This window comes from Talaromyces atroroseus (assembly GCF_001907595.1).
Source record: "Talaromyces atroroseus strain IBT 11181 chromosome Unknown scaffold_12, whole genome shotgun sequence".
NCBI lineage: Eukaryota > Fungi > Ascomycota > Eurotiomycetes > Eurotiales > Trichocomaceae > Talaromyces > Talaromyces atroroseus.
Genome location: NW_017971444.1, coordinates 870,727 through 888,801, shown reverse-complemented (window position 1 = coordinate 888,801; position 18,075 = coordinate 870,727). Strand labels below are relative to the sequence as shown.

At 46.9% G+C, this 18,075-nt stretch overlaps 8 protein-coding genes across 8 annotated transcripts; 6 read left to right on the top strand and 2 right to left on the bottom strand.

Moving 5' to 3' along the window:
• Positions 1-369: 369 nt before the first annotated feature.
• On the top strand, positions 370-1,094 carry UA08_07983 (hypothetical protein; the record flags this gene model as incomplete). Its single annotated transcript, XM_020262892.1, has 3 exons — positions 370-541; positions 622-712; positions 812-1,094. The coding sequence occupies 3 exons, from the start codon at positions 370-372 to the stop codon at positions 1,092-1,094; spliced, it is 546 nt and encodes a 181-aa protein (XP_020116970.1).
• A 449-nt stretch (positions 1,095-1,543) lies between these two features.
• On the top strand, positions 1,544-2,715 carry UA08_07982 (hypothetical protein; the record flags this gene model as incomplete). The annotated part of the gene is made up of 5 exons (XM_020262891.1): positions 1,544-1,736; positions 1,800-1,915; positions 1,978-2,036; positions 2,110-2,615; positions 2,690-2,715. The coding sequence occupies 5 exons, from the start codon at positions 1,544-1,546 to the stop codon at positions 2,713-2,715; spliced, it is 900 nt and encodes a 299-aa protein (XP_020116963.1).
• Positions 2,716-3,040: 325 nt separating this feature from the next.
• UA08_07981 (hypothetical protein) lies at positions 3,041-4,172 on the bottom strand (the record flags this gene model as incomplete). Its single annotated transcript, XM_020262890.1, has 2 exons — positions 3,041-3,912; positions 3,965-4,172. The coding sequence occupies 2 exons, from the start codon at positions 4,170-4,172 to the stop codon at positions 3,041-3,043; spliced, it is 1,080 nt and encodes a 359-aa protein (XP_020116964.1).
• Positions 4,173-4,468: 296 nt separating this feature from the next.
• On the top strand, positions 4,469-6,321 carry UA08_07980 (hypothetical protein; the record flags this gene model as incomplete). Its single annotated transcript, XM_020262889.1, has 4 exons — positions 4,469-4,547; positions 4,627-4,674; positions 4,726-5,176; positions 5,229-6,321. The coding sequence occupies 4 exons, from the start codon at positions 4,469-4,471 to the stop codon at positions 6,319-6,321; spliced, it is 1,671 nt and encodes a 556-aa protein (XP_020116965.1).
• A 1,996-nt stretch (positions 6,322-8,317) lies between these two features.
• UA08_07979 (hypothetical protein) lies at positions 8,318-9,208 on the top strand (the record flags this gene model as incomplete). The annotated part of the gene is made up of 1 exon (XM_020262888.1): positions 8,318-9,208. The coding sequence occupies one exon, from the start codon at positions 8,318-8,320 to the stop codon at positions 9,206-9,208; it is 891 nt and encodes a 296-aa protein (XP_020116966.1).
• A 1,309-nt stretch (positions 9,209-10,517) lies between these two features.
• Positions 10,518-12,055, top strand: UA08_07978 (putative mannan endo-1,4-beta-mannosidase F; the record flags this gene model as incomplete). Its single annotated transcript, XM_020262887.1, has 4 exons — positions 10,518-10,689; positions 10,741-11,463; positions 11,542-11,670; positions 11,763-12,055. 4 exons carry the CDS (start codon positions 10,518-10,520, stop codon positions 12,053-12,055), a joined length of 1,317 nt encoding a protein of 438 aa, XP_020117133.1.
• Positions 12,056-13,453: 1,398 nt separating this feature from the next.
• UA08_07977 (hypothetical protein) lies at positions 13,454-16,538 on the top strand (the record flags this gene model as incomplete). Its single annotated transcript, XM_020262885.1, has 9 exons — positions 13,454-13,583; positions 13,624-14,323; positions 14,394-14,581; positions 14,638-14,666; positions 14,726-14,787; positions 15,111-15,146; positions 15,562-15,591; positions 15,679-15,790; positions 15,882-16,538. The coding sequence occupies 9 exons, from the start codon at positions 13,454-13,456 to the stop codon at positions 16,536-16,538; spliced, it is 1,944 nt and encodes a 647-aa protein (XP_020117132.1).
• A 253-nt stretch (positions 16,539-16,791) lies between these two features.
• Positions 16,792-17,586, bottom strand: UA08_07976 (hypothetical protein; the record flags this gene model as incomplete). The annotated part of the gene is made up of 2 exons (XM_020262884.1): positions 16,792-17,482; positions 17,537-17,586. 2 exons carry the CDS (start codon positions 17,584-17,586, stop codon positions 16,792-16,794), a joined length of 741 nt encoding a protein of 246 aa, XP_020117137.1.
• Positions 17,587-18,075: the final 489 nt, after the last annotated feature.

Below are 18,075 nucleotides of genomic sequence, written 5' to 3'. Positions count from 1 at the left end.
AGCCCTTCATGCAGTAATACTTATAAGAAAATAATGGTGAAAAACAAGAGAGAACGCTCATCAAATACTTAGGCAAAAGAGGAGGATCTAGCAAGGGCTGAATTGCTAGATCATGATCGGAATGCACGACGCGCTTGCAGACGCGATGGCGGGATCCATCTTACCGCTTGCCGTCTTGAATCTTGGCGGCGATCAGAATGAGCTGTGCGGCGGGCGATCTGATTGGCTCCCCGCTTTTCACCCTGACCGCCTTCGATTCTGCTGAATAAAAAAAAGAGAGAAAAGTCCACAGCAGTCTCTAAACAAAAGTATACTCCCCGCGATTTGAAGTCAATTCGACAAGGTTTTCTCGTATTGATTACTTGCAAGATGCCAATCAAGAATCTGAGCAAGATTCAGAAGAAGCTGTCCAAAAAGCGTGGTAAACTCAATGCTTTACACGAGGACAGTCGCAATGCCAAAGTACTGCGCCGCGCTGCGACACGAGAGGACCGCATTGCTCGAGTTGCAACTTCTGCGATGATAGCGCGGCAAAGCCTTTGTGAGTAATTTTGGTCCTGCGAAAAAGAGGTCCCGCACGCCTCAAAATAGGATTGCGGTTTGCTGACTTGCTGACGATAGTGGACCGGGTTTCACATTTTCAAGAATGCTTGGAGGAATCCTCTGAACCCCTTGTCATTAAAGACGAAGCAATCCCTGACCTGATACATGAGTAAGTTCTACAACGAGGGGATATATCTCCCAGCAGTCTTATTCGTCTGTCGGCATTGTTTTATTTTTCCATTTGGCTGACTGTTACGTTCCCATGAAGATGGATCCATCGTAGCGACAACGAAATCAAAGAGTTGCAAGAAGAACGCAGAAAGGGCCGACCGCCGAGTAAAAGGGAAGAGAATCTCCAGCAACGTATTCTCTCAGAAGAGAAGGAATATAGATCGGGTTTCTGGATGCCCGACGTCACACAAGAGGATGTTTGCCGGCAGCTCAAGCAGTGGAATGGTGAATGGTCGAGTCTAAGCTCTCTGAAGTTCATCCGCTTCGCTGAGGGCAGCGTAAAACAAGCATCTACCTTTCCACCGAAAGGCCTGTCATAATCGAGATACCTGACCTGCACGCGATATATGCATTTACGACGTTATGCCACTGTACCAGTAACTAGATCTATAAAATTGGTTGTTATGCTTTTTTCTTTTGCATATACATACACTAGTCTACATCGATTGAAGCTTGTTTTTCTACGATTTCCATTCATATTTAGACCATCCACACTATGTAACTCGGTGGCTCCCTGGCTTGACATCACAATGTCGAATGTTTGCCGACGCCGATTGGCTGGCGGCTCGGCGAGCTCTCATGAGAGGCAGCTGAAAATGGAATAGCGCCACCCGAAGTTTTCCTTGACTTTTTGAGTTAACATCATCATCATCAACTTTGCGGCGACAACAAGCTTCATCTTCCCAGCGAACCCAACTGCATAATCCCGTCCCTTGCTCGCAATACTTCATACTATCCCCCAATACTCAAAGTCAACCGCAACGACAAAATGCTGTCGCTTCGTTCATTCACTCGCTCGGCGCCCCGTGCCTTCTCCCGTTCCTTTTCCGTCGCTGCGCGACCTACAACTACTCGACTTTCGACAGCTCTCCAGAGACCGTCTTTGCTACAGAAGCCCGTCACAAGATATCAATACCCTGCCTTCTCAACGGCCGGGATTTTGCGAGAGCCTGCTGGAGAAGGTGCGTTGTTCTTTTTTCGGTGATGGTACAAGACCATTCGCTAATGACAAGCCGAGTAAATAGTTGACATCGAGCTGAACGGAAAATTGGAAGAGGAACTCACCCATGAGAAGGCCTCTGATGAATTGGATGAGTCTAATGCAGCCGTTCAAGCGTTCTTTGAAAGCAGCCCATGGAAGGTACGTATCTGACAATGGGTCCTGGGAAGATTGGACTTGGCTCTAACAGGTTGGTATCGTAGGTCAAAGATGTCGCGGGAGAGCAAGAGATTGTGCTGTCTCGCAAATTTGGCAATGAAAAGTATGTTTTGCTCATGATCAATTGCAACTCGATCGTTAGGATAAGTTTATTGATTTCAAATTTCTCCGTCTAGCATTCGAGTCACCTTCACCGTGTCCGATCTCCAGAACCTCCCCGAGGAAGAATTCGATGACCTTGCAGAGAGCGAGTACGAGCAATCTGTGAACCGTGGCCAGCCTGGTGAGCCTGTTGCTACCCGCCCTGAAGATCGTATTGCACCTTCCGATCGGGAATTCGATGACGAGCCTGTGCCTGGCTTCCCTGCTCGTGTCAACATTTCCATCGAAAAGCCTGGCAACGGTGCTCTCCTTATTCAAACCACCGCTCAAGATGGTCTTTTCGAGATCCATGAAGTCTCACACTTCGCTAAGGCCGACCTCGCCGAGGCTGAAACTGCTGAGAAGGACTGGCTCCGTCAGAGCCTTTACAGCGGTCCTTCCTACGCAAACCTTGACGAAGAACTCCAGGCTCTATTTGACCGCTATTTGGAAGAGCGTGGCTTCAACGCTGAATTGGCCAACATTATTCCTGAATATATTACCGTGAAGGAACAAAAAGAGTACACTCGTTGGCTTGAGAGTGAGTCCAGTCCCGTCCTGAATATTTCCCTTGCCAATAGATACCGAAACTGACTCCGAATTTTCCCTTTATAGCCGTCAAGAAGTTTGTCTCTGCCTAGGCCTAAGTGTATACCTGTTCGTCCAATCTAGGATTTTCGCCACTCTCTCATTTCGAAAACTTTTGTTAGGTGGGATTTCCGTACGTCGGCAAGTTTACTTACTGTTCGTTTACTTGCAGCCGTTCAAAGTGTATCTCACACAGCCACTTGTATCATTCTTAATGCACGCCGTTTATTTAGGCACGATTAAATGTAACATAGAAATACAATTAATGCAACCATTATCTTCATTTATAAATTAATAGTAGTTGCAGTGTGATATAATTCATCTTCCTCCTTTGTCCAAGTCTACTTTATTTGAGCTTCACATGAGTCGCATGTGAGATCAGTCAGGTTGATATCTCTGTCGCGCATGTTGCAATCGTCGTGTTCGTGCTGCAGGATCATCACGGCGCGCCCTCTCCCTGGATGATTGCAGCCCGTGACGTTTCACGACTCTTCCAAGCTCAACTCGAGGTGATCTGGATACAGACCGTAGATCAGAGCCTGAATCGCGCTCATCACCTACAGCAGAAAGAGGCCTGCTTGGGACGTTGATATCACGATACTGCACGTGGCGATCCCAGTCCTGAAGTGAGTTATAAGGACTCCTCAACCATGCATTTAGCTCATGCAAAAACAACCGAGCATTTGCCCTCCCTATAAATTCCTGCAGGAGCTCTTCCGCCTGTCCTGCACTACCCCTCATATCTACTGTGCGCAGAATGGCAATGATATATTCCAAAAGGAATTCCGCATTATTGGCTCGTCGATTATGAAGTCTCTGTTCGCCGGGTCTTGGTCTCCCATTTGACTCTTCGTTGCGCTCCTCGGTACCATCTGGATTCAAAAACTCGAAAACTTGCAGCTCTCGCCTGATCCATTTGCGAGCACGAGATACCAGATTCTCGTCATGGTTGAATAATTGCGGAGTCAGTTCGCGGTATTGCGACAAACGGTTGGAGCCAACATGGAGCGAAAAGAGCTGTTTGCGATAAACATGACGGCGCCACGCTAGAGCGTCGTCGGTATCCCGAATAGAGGGTGTCCGATGTTGAGAGGGTCTTGGACGAGGACGATGCCTGTGAAACGCGGGGTCGTGATCTACTCGGGCTGCATAGGCAGCGGTGCGAGCTTCCGGGTCTGATGGAAGAGCATAAAGCTTCGGGCCTCCTGCTGATTGAAGATCGTACTTGATTGCAGTCAACTCTGCTTTGCCTACGAGACCAGTGTTAGATGAGAGCCGGAAATACAATGGGAGGACACATACACAAGGGACATACACGACGCTGCTGAAGCCAGCTCGCGAGACACAGGAAATCAAAATTGGCATGGTTGCAGGGTATGGCAACCGCTGGCTCGCTGACGGTGTCTAAGCATATGACGCAAGGGCTTGCTGAGCCGTCTTCATCTTCAAGCGCTACCTCCTGGAGAGTCTTGTTAAGAATTTCTTGTCGAACATTAGCATCGTCAGCCATGAAACAGCCGGGAAACCGAGTATATCCCCGCTCACTGCGTGTCCATGGTTCAAACAAAAGTCGAGCTGGGAAAGTGCGAGGCGTGAGTGCGAAGAAGATCGGGAAGTCACGTTTTTCCCCCCGGCGGCAAAGCTTCGGTCGGTCCTTTCCTCCTTCCTAGCTCGTCCTTGCGAATTGAAAGAGCTACGCACCGGCTCTAGGGTCTTTCATCTCATCTTATCATCTCTCAGTCAGATGTCATGCTGAGATCTGCCAAAAGTGTCGTGGGCGCAATCCGTTCTCACAGTCACCTCAGCATGTCATTGTCGCAGCCAGCACCAGCACAGACCATCACGAATTTAAAAAGGTGGTCTGTTGCTGGTAAGGATATTCCTGGTACGTCTTTAAAGGCCCCGAGGCCTTTTGTCTATCGAGCATTGTGCTTTGTTACTTGCGCTAACCAGTGATCGTCAAGACATCTCGCAAATAAAGGCAATCCATGTCTACGATTTCGACAATACATGTAAGTGATAGCCACGATCTACCTGCTAGGACTTTATCTGACTCTGTGTAGTGTTCAGCAGCCCTCTGCCAAACCCACAGTTATGGAACGGTTCGACCATCGGCTATCTGCAGACCTGGGAAGGCTTCGCTGGAGGAGGCTGGTGGCATGATCAAAACATTCTCTGCGCGACAGGCGAAGGTGCCGACATTGAAGAAACCCGAGCATGGAAGGGATGGTGGAATGAGAATGTGGTGCAATTGGTCGAACTGAGCATGAGGCAGAAAGACGCTTTGACGGTCCTACTCACTGGTCGCGGTGAAGCCAACTTCACTGACATCATCAAACGAATCGTTGCAAGCCGCCAACTCGAATTCGACCTGATATGTCTGAAGCCAGAAGTTGGTCCCAACGGGCAGCAATTTGCATCGACCATGTCGTTCAAGCAATCATTCCTACAGGCTCTGGTGTCAACATACAGTCAGGCAGAGGAAATCCGAGTTTACGAGGATCGAGTCAAGCAGTAAGTGAAAAATAAATGAAGCCGTTGCGTTTAATACTAATTCTTTCTACAGCGTCAAAGGCTTTCGTGAGTTCTTTTCAACATTGAATGGGAAGCATCATCATATGAGAGATGGTAGGAAGCCAATTACTGCCGAGGTTATTCACATTGCAGAAGGCACGCGTCATCTCGATCCGGTCAACGAGGTTGCTGAAGTGCAAAAATTGATAAATGAGCACAATAAGCGATATCGCGACCCAGTAAGGAATATTACACAGTCGCCATACGGGAGATTAAAAATTAGTCGATCTGTTTTTCACACGGGTTATCTCATCAACAATGCCGATTCATCTCGATTAGTTTCGAAGTACCTACAACCTACGTTACCCGTTGGGTTGGCAGATAATAATGAAGTGAAGCCATTGGCCAACATCATACTGATCTCTCCACGTCCGGCGCCAAAATCCATTCTTCAAAGGGCTGGTGGTATTGGGAAGAAGCTCACCTGGCGAGTCACAGGCCTGGGCCATTGGGATAGCAAACTGTGGGCAGCACGCGTTCAACCTGTGCCAGAGAAGGAGCCTTTCTATACAGAGAGTTTAGTCCCTGTCATTGTACTTGGACTCCGGAAAGGTGCACGTCCCATTGATTCCAGTCGAATTCAGAATTGGCAGCCAGTAGAGCCGGTCGATTCTCTAGTCATCGATACTGTTGTCGGCGAAAGGGCCATCTTAAGGGTTGAGGAAGATAACGTAAATGAGGGTGACTGGGAGGGTCCATATAACAAGAACAGCAAAAGACGGCATCCTCACGCCCGCCGAGATGAAGACATAACGAACACAGCTCGGGATAGCTACGACTCTAATCCTTATCAACCACTTCATGAGAAATCTTCATATGGACGCTCTCATCCATATGGGTCCCGCAGCCAGAGTGATACCTACCGAGGTCGTGGCCGTGGGGGCCGTGGCTCCGGCTCCGCAAGAGGAAGAGGAAACTCATCTCGCGGTGGTGGGCGCGGTCGTGGACGTGGCGGATCTGCTGCTGGCGGCAATGCTAGTTTCTATCGCTCTCTGGACGATCAACATATGAGCTCAGACGGCCCGTATGATTCTCGAAACGGCCATGGGAGTTCCAGCGGTGGTACACAGCCCATGAATTATTGACCAGGTGAAGAAAAGTCGACGGTACCTCTCTTTCGTACTTTTCCTTCTCTTTCGTGTTCGCATATATACATATGTATGAACACAAGTTAATCCCTTCCTACGTGATGATTTGATGAGCTTTCTCGAAGCTTTTTATCCAGTTCTGTCGAGTTTGGCGTTTACCCAGTGATGGCTAGATTAGGCGTTCGACTGGGAGGTTGCGGGCATGGTTGACTGTATCACATTCAAGCATTGGTCTCAAGATCTGGAGCTCTTTGCTACGATCTTTCTGGGTTCTATTTGCATTTACAACTGTACTGATATTGGGCTATTAGTAGCGAGGAGGGCAGAATGCAGCCATTGTTCTTACCAACGATCGGAGAAAGGACAAAAGCTGTTAAAATTAAATACCGGAGGCTCCTTTGATACAGCACTAATTGTAGCGTTGTCAGTCTATTTCTTCATGGGGCCCCTGGCAACACACGTGACGAAGGAAGCACGTACTTTCCACGGAGTAACTACGGAGTAACTGAACTAAACAAACACGCAAGTCGCGCTCAAAGACTCTGGCAGTGTTCGACTTATCAACGAGAAAACATTCCACCCTTACCCAAAATCAATGCAAATACCAATCCGATTAAATGACGAACTATCGGCTCGGAGCTCCGAGAACAAGTGGAGATGCGCATCAATCATTGCATCGCGTTATGTTGACGATCTACAATCAATCAATTAAAATTTCGCTCTGTCAGAGCTTGAAACTCCTGGGATTTGACAGCGAGAGCCAATTACGTCCGCGCGATCCTCGCAGGTAGATCAATCATAGAGCTTTGCTCTACAGCTGTCAAAAATTGGTCCCATCCTCCTCTTGACGGAGTAACATTGGCCTCTGGCTGGCCGGCGAAGATAGTATTTGACAAACCCACTGCGGTCTCTTATGGTGTGCTTTATGGACAGATATTTTGCAATACGGCACTGCATATGTTTGTGAATAGCTAGAGAATGCGATATTGTGGGTGCAGAGTAAGTTCTAATATCCATTAGACGGAATAAGCCCTGGAATGGGTATATCCTTCCTTCCTTTTAAGGATCTACTTGCAGATTAGTTTGAATATCTATCGAGGGGAGGGTCTCCTAACACCGATGAAATAGTTCACCTACTTCAAAACGACATCGAGCGCGGAGGCTGTGTCCAATAGTCAATTCGGAGGTCGGAGTATAGTTAATTTTGAAACTGTTACACGGCATTTTCCCTTTCAGAAATAAAAACTATATTCTGAAGCGGTATGAGTTCCATGCTATGATTCTGCGACATCCTTCAGGGACCCTTGAGGCTTCGGTCAGGGCTCTAGTGATTGCAAATCGTCTCGTCATCATGCGTATCAACACCACCACGGATAAATCTGCCCCAAAGTCTCGAGCTTAGATGATTGGATGACAGACTCAATTCGCCCAGCTTCTCTGTATGAAATCCCCCCTCAACAACCATTGAAGAGCTTTGCCATTTATTGCTCTGCAGATAAATCAGGAAAGATGAACGCTATTCTTTTACTCTATGCGATCAACGGACCAAACGGAGTACGGAGTAAAACATGGTGCAATTTGTCAATTGTTCTTGGTTTTGAATGCTAACTAACTAACTAGTGGTTAGAGTGCCATCATTGAGGAAAGAAAAGAAAAGAAAGCACATATGCGGAGTATTGTTTTTGATTTCCCAAGCTGCAAACGGAACGGCTACATTGGTCTGCAAGACATTTCCCTGTTCCGTCAATTCGCCTGGGAGCCATGAATATATAAGAGTCTATGCCATCTGCCTCTTGCTTAGGATTTTTTTTATCATCTAAAAGATCAACAAGTACCCTAAAAAAGAAAAACGCCGGATAGAGCTGATAGAGGTCTTCTTCGTTCGATATCAATTGGTAAGAGTCCCTTAGGATTTACTATTTTCAATCTTAGAATTTATGGGATTGAGAATTGACCCCAATTGAATACAGACAAGTTACGCCTTATCATCAAAATGAAGTTTATCTCTGCAGCAACGGCCTTTGCCGTGGTGAATGCGGCCCTAGCTGCTCCTCAATTTCCACCCAGGCCTTCTGTCTCTGCTCCATTCTCTCCAGAGCAGCCCTTCCCAGAACCACCTGTTCCGTCTGTCTCTGCTGCTCGTCGCCAATTCGTCCCTGGCCCGTCTTTCCCTGAACAGCCATCCTCGTTCCCCGTGCCACCATTCGAGCGTCGCCAGTTCCCATTTCCAGAGCCTTCTGGTTCTGCGGTTCCGTTCCCTCCTGCTCCGCCATTCCCAGAACGACCATCTGGCTCTTCGTTCCCTGTGCCACCATTCGAGCGTCGCCAGTTCCCGTTCCCAGAGCCTTCTGGTTTCCCGACTCCTCCATTCCCTGTTCCCGAGCAGCCCTCTGGTTCTTCGTTCCCTGTGCCACCATTCGAGCGTCGCCAGTTCCCGTTCCCAGAGCCTTCTGGTTTCCCGACTCCTCCATTCCCTGTTCCCGAGCAGCCCTCTGGTTCTTCATTCCCCGTGCCACCATTCGAGCGCCGTCAGTTCCCGTTCCCAGAGCCTTCTGGTTTCCCGACTCCTCCATTCCCTGTTCCCGAGCAGCCCTCTGGTTCTTCATTCCCTGTGCCGCCATTCCAGCGCCGTCAGTTCCCGTTCCCAGAGCCTTCTGGTTTCCCGACTCCTCCATTCCCTGTTCCTGAGCAGCCCTCTGGTTCTTCGTTCCCCGTGCCACCCTTCGAGCGTCGCCAATTCCCCTTTCCTGAGCCTTCCGGTGTTTCCTCAGTCGCCCCTCGGCCTGGATTCCCCGGTGAGCCTCCCGTTCCATCTGGCTCTGTGACTCCCACGCCTCCATCTGGCTCATTCCCCCGACTTGTCGCCAAGGCTTTCGGCGCCTAAAGTTGAGGTACATGGGTCTCGAAACTTTCCGAAAAGTGTTCCGGCAGACTATGACCCTGCGAGATAAGATAGGTGGTCTGAGTATCTATGGAAATAAAGAGTTTGCGGGTTTACTTTTTTTTTCTTTTTTTTTTGTTTAACCTCATTTCTATTTGTGTCTCTCTCTTAACTAATTATCATCCAATATTTGAAGAGGAACAGAAACAGACATTAGACCCTTGTTTAGTATAGACGCATTTGTATTAAGCCAGGGATGAGTACCTACATAGTACTTGTTTTTGGAATGATTGGATGCCCCCTTTTTGGACTACGAATATATCTATTATCTTTCCTCTTATATTTGCCGTTCGCAAAAGAACGAATCGTTCACTCAGTTATCACGTGCTATATCATCAGAGAAAGAATGGATTAATAGGTACATATAGAGATAGTGTGCTGTGATGCATGGTTTGCATAGCTGTCTTGCGGCTAGTGCTGGAAAGACTAACCACCTTCACATGGCCCAAAAGAAAGCTGTAGACCAATTGTTAATAATTCTAGCATGCAAACCCGACTCTAGACTTTTTACATATAGGTGACTTCGAACTAATTTGACATACCTACGAGTCAAATGCGAGACGTTGATCTATTTAGCCATGTAGTTAAGGAAGTTGTCTGCCTAGACCGTCAGACCCCAGTCATAGAGCTAGCTCCTTATTCAAGGATCGGGGACGAGAATACGCGGTATACAAGGGTAATAATTCTCAATATCCTATTAATGAAGATCAAGTTCAGATTCGTTGGAAGGTACTACCACTGTCTGCGTGTACCTGGGCACCATGTGTAAGTACTATAGGTTCTACATGCTATATATCTAGGTATACAGTGACGGCTCATAAACCTTGGAAGATCAGAGTAACGTGGTTACAACCGCTCACCCCTGTTGGATATTGAATTACCTAGTGATCTAAGAAGAACACAGCGTATCTGAATAAAGCAGAGCAGAGCATCGCCCGGCACGGTTCTGCACTACACTGCAACCCTCCTTGCCGCGATTCCGCGACAACATGAGGCCTACTGCAGGACACACCAATTGTATGTCACCATGGGAAGATATGCTTGCCTTCTTATGAGCATTTAGGCATGGTTGTTTGCTATTATTTGGCAAATGAAGGGGGAAATATTTGATTGACTTTGCGATTTTCTTCTCCGCAAATTCAATGTGAGAGATATGCGTGGAGCCATAAATTCGGGCATTTATCCTTAGCCATGGGATAAAATTCTCAATCGCTGTTCACTTCGCAAAAATCCAGAAATCGAATTGTGCGAAATGAAGGCAATTGCCCTCCTGGTTTTTACCCTTCTGGGTTGCTCTACTGTGTCAGCTCAGACTGTAGGCGCCTACGGTCAGTGTGGAGGAAGTGGCTATTCCGGCTCTACGGTTTGTATTTCAGGATATGTATGCACATATGAAAATGCTTTCTATAGTCAATGTGTTCCAGGTAGGCAAGCTTTCTGTTTGTTTGAATAGTTGTATACTTATTGATCAAAAGGCACCACTACGTTGGCTACGACTACGACATCCTCTTCGTCCACAGTATCATCATCGTCATCAACTACAACTAAATCAACCTCCATCTCTTCATCAATACCAAAATCAACATCAACTGGATTTCCTAGCGTGAACGGACTCAACTTCACGATTGACGGAGTAACAAACTACTACGTCGGGACCAACGCATACTGGCTCCCTTTTCTGACAGATGACAGCGATGTCGACCACGTCCTCGGTGACATCGCATCTTCAGGCCTAAAGATTCTGCGAGTCTGGGGTTTCAACGATGTCAACATCATTCCATCCTCAGGAACGGTCTGGTTCCAGCTCCTTGAGGATGGCACAGCAACAATAAATACGGGAGCTGATGGTCTTGAGAGACTGGATGCCGTTGTCAGCGCTGCCGAAGCCTACGATGTCAAGCTTATCATTCCTTTTGTCAATAACTGGAATGACTATGGGGGCATGAATGCGTATGTAACTGCGTTTGGAGGCTCGCAGACAACTTGGTATAACACCACTGAGATTCAGGAAGTTTATCAAGCGTACATCGAGGCGGTGGTAAGTCGGTATAGTTCGTCGTCGGCAATATTTGCCTGGGAACTTGGCAATGAGCCACGCTGTAATGGATGCGATACATCGGTCATCACTGACTGGGCGGCGACCACGAGTGCTTACATCAAATCTCTGGATCCAAACCACATGGTGACGACCGGGATTGGTGAGTCGAACTACTAAACTTTCTTGACGATCAGTGCTAGTTAAGATGCAAGGATATAAACTTACACTTCTCTCTTAGAGGGATTTGGTTTGACTGCCGGATCGGATGGCTCATATCCGTACTCGTTTAACGAAGGAACCAACTTTACCGCTCTCCTTTCAATTCCGACTATCGACTTTGGTACTATCCATTTATATCCAGACAGTTGTACGTATATCCGCGAAAATTCTTGGTGAATGGAAATTGCAATGCTAGGGGGGAAAGAACTTCCTGACGAATTAACTGACCTATAACTTTAGGGGGTGAAGCCGAAACTTGGGGTAGCAGCTGGGTATCAACGCACGGAGCCACCTGTGCAGCCATAGGCAAGCCATGCATTCTCGAAGAATTCGGAGTAAGCTATAACCAATGCGCAATTGAGGCACCGTGGCAAGCCACCTCTCTCGACACAGCGGGCATGGCGGGCGATATGTTTTGGCAATACGGAGACACTTTGAGTACTGGAGAATCGTCAGATGATGGGAACACCATCTATTACGGCACTAGTACGTACAGCTGCGTTGTTACAGACCACATTGAAGCAATTGGATAAGAAGTGATTTGTGGGTCATGGATCGTCCGGAACGCTTGCATGTATTGAAGTCAAATCAAATAGTTGGCTTTTCGAGAGATTTATGACGTGTCAGATAGCGAAAGCAAGGTCAATGAGCACTGAACAATCAATAGCCATGGTGTTTGTTTCCTCTCTCCAGTTATATAATCGCGGTACTTACTTTGAAAAATTGCTCGTCATGCCCGCTGCCTAATTCAAGGGTACCGGGATAGTCGACAGTTCCCAGACTTTAGGCACTACATTACATTCAATACAACCCCAACTTGCGGTACAACTGGCGATTAGACAGCTAAGAGTCGACGTGGCAGTGGCAGTGCTGTCAGCATTTGGACCATGACTCATGAATGTGTGTGGCGTCCACGGGTAGCAGTGTTGGTCGTGGCAGTGCTATACTATAGAACGTTCAAATACTGCATAGCAAGTATATGAGATCGATGCCTTACGGGCACTTAGAGTCATTATCACGCAATCTTTTCTTGTTATCCAACTACCCACAACTTTAGTGCGGGATACTAGTAGATCTAGAACGTTGACGGTTGGCCTATGTAATCAGAGATAGAATAGCGAAGAAAAGGGTAAGAGCCCAAAGCCGGCCGCCTTCCCGGAGTGACGACTTCACTTGACAGAATTCGGCCTGAGCTCGAATGAGTAGTCAATAGACGATGATCTTTGCATTTACCAGGTATAGTACGTATATAGATGGGTTACGACTCGCAAGTCAATTACGCATTGGAAAGAGTCAGGCTAGTCCGGGTCAGGTAACTCGAGAGAAAGTGGAACCTCGATTACCCGAACCAGCATAGCCCCGCGGGTAGATTAGGTTTCGATAAGCCCTAAAACAACCTCCGCCATTCCTTTCCTGCCTGAGGCTGTACATAGATTATTTATTCCCTGCCGTCAGCCTCGTGCATGTATTTGGGCTACCATCGACTCCGACTGGCTGGGGTGCTTAATTCAATCAAGGAGGGGCACCCTTCAAACAGCCAACAGAAATTCTTGAGATCAATTAACCAGACTTGGAGAGTTTGGGGTGGGAACAAAAATCTTGGACTAGGGCTACATGCCCTTGCCTAGACCGTCACTATCGATTTCTTCTCCTTGTGTCATTCCTCCTGATTGACCTCCCTCTCATACCCACTTTTCTGTTCTTTCTGTTTGATCTACCATAAGTCTCGGTATCGGTGTAAATTATGATGGTCTACGGAGTACCAAGACTCCAAGACTTGCAAGTACGTAGTCAGCTCTTACAAAAGGTTATCCACTTCTTCACTTGCGATCTACTCGCTATAGATGATACTTATTCCTCGTATCTTCCTCTGCTTTCAAATTTCATAAATTATCATTATCCGTCGATATGAGGGAATGATAAGGCAAATAATGTTCAGATTCCACCATGAAATAGATGGAAAATACAACCCACCAGTGCAAACCCTGCAAAATATATCTCGATTCAATGTTGCTGTCGGCCCATGGGGCCTTGGGCGTGGCTCCCTATACGTTATTACTGGTATTAGTAATCCTGACTTCAACAACAACGACATCGACAGCTCAGACATTATCCAATTCATCCACATTCCCTCTTGCATACATAACAAACCACCAAGCCCGAGATCCAAGTATCATTATACACAACGATGAATACTACCTTTTCCAAACCGGTGGCGGAATTCAGTATTTCAGAGCCTCCAATCTCGGTGGGCCATGGAGACCTGCCGGTCAAGTTTTGGATCGAAGACCAAGTGTGATTGACAAAGGAGACCGGTTTGAACCCTGGGCCCCGACTGTGATTCAGTATAACGGCACATTCTATTGTTTCTATTGCGTATCCACGATCGATACACGCAATAGCTCTATTGGCGTTGCGACTTCAGACTCCCTCAAAATAGGATCTTGGACTGATCACGGGGCTCTGATCAACACCGTCTCCGGCCAGTATGCGGGTGTTTATCCGTATAACATCTCTAACGCTCTTGATCCCAGTGTCATTGTTGATCCAGTCGTTGGCAACCAGGTGTATTTGGCGTTTGGTAGCTACTGGTCAGATATATGGCAGGTCCGCTTGTCGGATGATTTGCTGTCCGTGGAATATGCACAGGAACCTGATGCCTCGCATTTATCTTTGAATACCAACTTTACTGCGGAAGAGGGATCGTGGATTAGCTACAAAGCCCCTTATTACTATCTGTGGTATAGTAGGGGCTACTGTTGTGAGCTGGAACTCGATGATCTTCCTACTCCAGGGACCGAGTGAGTGATTTCTTTTATCTATTTATCTCTCTATATATATGAGTGTGTTTCTCAATTCTTGTCCTCTCAGATATTCAATCCAAATGGGCCGGTCCTTAGACATCTCCGGTCCATATGTAGACAAGGATAATGTATCGCTGCTGGACGGCGGCGGAACTACCGTTTATGGGTCTAATAATCATGGTCAAGTCTATGCTCCTGGAAGCTGTGGCGTGCTCAGTATTGATTCTGACCAGGATGTTTTGTTTTACCATTACAGTATGCTTACTTTTCCTGCTTCTTTCTGCATATATGTCGCACTAACCGACTTTTAGTGAATATGAGCATAGGCGTTTCGGATGAAGTAAGTGCCTTGCCCTAACTATCAGTCAGACAAGCTTTCTTACACATCTATCTATATAGGACGCATTAGTCGGATATAACTATCTCGCCTACGAAGACGGATGGCCAGTCGTGGTGTCCAGGTAAGTAACCAGAGCTCCAATATGTGAACGAAGCTAACAACTAACATAAGTGACCTCAACAAAACCGACTTACAAAAAAACATGTCCAGTGGCTCGTATAGCCTGTATACATTGAATTCATCGAATTATCTGATTTTCTGTAAGTATAGTTTTCGTTCCGTTGTCGTTATGTCGATTTGAAAGGTTCGTGTCTGAAATGCTATCTAGGTTCAGTTCTATGGGGTTTATGGCTGTTATGAGATATGATTCCCTTATATAGACGCATATATCCATGGATGACAGGGACGGGAAATTGAAACAATATGAGATGTTAACATGTATAGATTTGATATCCACGTTCAGCACGGCGATGCATTTAGGTAACGAGTTATGAGTTGATTATTTCTGAGTCTGATTCGTATTTATGTGAATTCTTGATTGCAAAGTCCTTTATTGTATTTAACCCAAGCAAGTGATTCAGGTGACAAGGGAAAACAAAATGGATGTGATTTTGTAGATGATCTCGCGGAAAAGCGGCCTGAGGCTGCTTATTTGCAAGCTTACCCCAAACAGGACTAGCACGCCTTAGAGCTAGCCTGAGGCCTCAGCTACCTCCGCGTCGCTGTTACTGCCTGGAACATCGCAGAACAACAGTCACCTTCGCATCATCAAACACTATTACCGCAGACCGTTCTTCCATTGACACGAGAACAGCTGCAAAGAAGAGAGGATATCTTAAATCACATTCTATTATATTGTTTCTTCCTACCGTCATCTCTACACAACGATGTTCAGAAACAATTACGATAACGATTCGGTGACCTTGTAAGGGAAAATGCCCCAGAGCCTCATCATCAAGCTTTGAAAACAAATAATACTGAAAAGGAATGGGATTTCTGACCGTAATTACAGCTCGCCGCAAGGTCGTATTTTCCAGGTGGAATATGCTCAAGAAGCTGTCAAGCAAGGTTCCGTTGTGGTCGGATTAGTTAGCAAGACACATGCTGTTCTCGTGGGATTGAAGGTATATTTTTTTCATCCAATATATTTTCCTCTGCTTTTACATTGAAAGTATGATTTTCTAACTAATGTCTTTCTTTTGGATTTATATATAGCGAAACGCAGAAGAACTATCCTCCTTCCAGAAGAAAGTGATCGAAATCGACACACACATGGGCATCGCCATCGCGGGTCTCTCGTCCGATGCCCGCGTCCTCTCCAACTTCATGAAACAGCAATCCCTCGGTTCACGGATGACATACGGCCGCGCAATCCCGCTAGACCGAATTGTGAGCCAAATCGGGGACCGCGCACAAACCAACACACAACATTACGGCAAGCGGCCCTACGGTGTCGGCCTTCTTGTTGCAGGCGTCGACGACGCAGGTCCGCATCTGTTCGAGTTCCAGCCCTCGGGCCTTACGCAGGAGATGGTGGCATGTGCGATTGGCGCCCGGTCACAGATGGCTCGTACCTATCTGGAGAGGAACTTGGCCGAGTTTGCGGATTCTTCTCGCGAGGAGCTGATTAATCATGGACTCAAGGCGTTGAGGGAGACTCTTTCCCAGGATAAGGAGCTTACGGTTGATAACACTGCGGTTGGAGTTGTGGGTTTGGTGCCCAAGGACACGACGTCAGCATCTTCTTCGGCTGTGAAGAATACTAAACTTGAGAAATTTAAGCTTTATGATGGACAGGATATTGCCGCTTTGCTGGAGGCGTTGGACGGTGGAGCTACAGAGGGTGGTGAAATGGAGGTCGATACGCAGTGATCAGTGTGAATGAACCTTTCAATACATTTGTTCTCATTCTTTTTCAGATAGATCATCAGCCCTCATCTATATTACGATGTGGAGAGAATGAAAAGGTATGCTTGATTAAAACGTAAAGTATCAGTGACAGGTCTGCCTGACGTGTGTATATTCATGCGTTCATATATTCCTCGTGTTTATCTATACCTGATGATCTTTGTATACGTAAAACAATAGCAGTAACACATATGGACATGCTGAACAGAGAAATGGGTTACTCCTCTCCCCATGTCAACTGAAACCGATCAACACTAGCCTTATAGTCTCTCAACTTGGGCAAAACATCCTTCACATCCGTCACTGAAACAAGTATATCGCTATTCGCACGGCTAATAAACCCTTCCTCGACCGCATTTTTGATCCACTGCAACACCCCATCCCAATACCCATTGAGATTTAGCAGCACTACGCCCACCTTGTGAATACCAAGTTGGTTCCAGGTTGTCATCTCCATGACTTCTTCAATCGTACCGAATCCGCCTGCCAGAGTGACAAAGCCCGACCCCGGACCACCTTCTATCACCTTGGTGGCCATGAGGCGTTTGCGGGTGTGCATATCTGGGACAATAGTGGTAATGCCGAACTCAGCTTCGATGATTTCGGTGCGCTTATCGTTCTGCGGAACTACGCGCTCGTGAGTCTTGCCGGTGCCTTCTTGCGTTTTGTTGCTGTTGTTCTCTCCTTGTTGCTGGTCGTAGCCTGGTTCGATCTTGACTAGGGCCTTGGGAATGATTCCATGCACAGCTTGGGGCCCTGATAAAGCTACGAGTTCGCGTGCAACTTGGCCCATGAGACCCTTGGTACCACCGCCATAGACGAGCTGGACGTTCTGCTCGTGGAAAGCCCGTGCAAGCTCCTTGGCTGCTTGCATGTGTCTAGGATCATTTCCTGCAACTGATCCACAGCTGTTTACAGAACTTAGAGTTGTTCACTTTGCTGGTCAGGTAAGGATCACTTACAAAACACAGACAACAGCTGGCTTCTCCTTTTGGGACTCTGTTGCACTCATTTTGGCTTGCTTCCAAGGCCCCCTCCCCTTTTTTTTTGGACCTCTTTCTTAAGGTATGTTTTATGAACACCGCCTTCTGCGCGCAGTTACCTGGATGATTCGATGCGGGGCGTGACAGTGGGTTCGATAGAAATATATATACGTCAATTCCCAAGGTTCCAATGTCCGCAAACTCTTAATACCAAAGACTCATGAGAGAATGAGTATGAAGCAAAGGCTATGAGGTTTCACGGTAGGGCTAGATAAGGAGCAGGGGTGGGGAAAAAAAAGAAGTCACAAAATACTGAAAATAGGTATCCACCGGCGTGACTCCCGGTCTCACCAACCCCGCATTCTTTTTTATCAGAAAGCAAACCAGTCAAGATATTTAAAATTTTAGATCTAATGCATCAGAGAGACCAAAAAGCTCAAAAAGATCTACGCTGTTTTGATCTACAGCATGGATGATCTACAGCATGGATGATCTACAGCATGGACCCGGGAAGAATC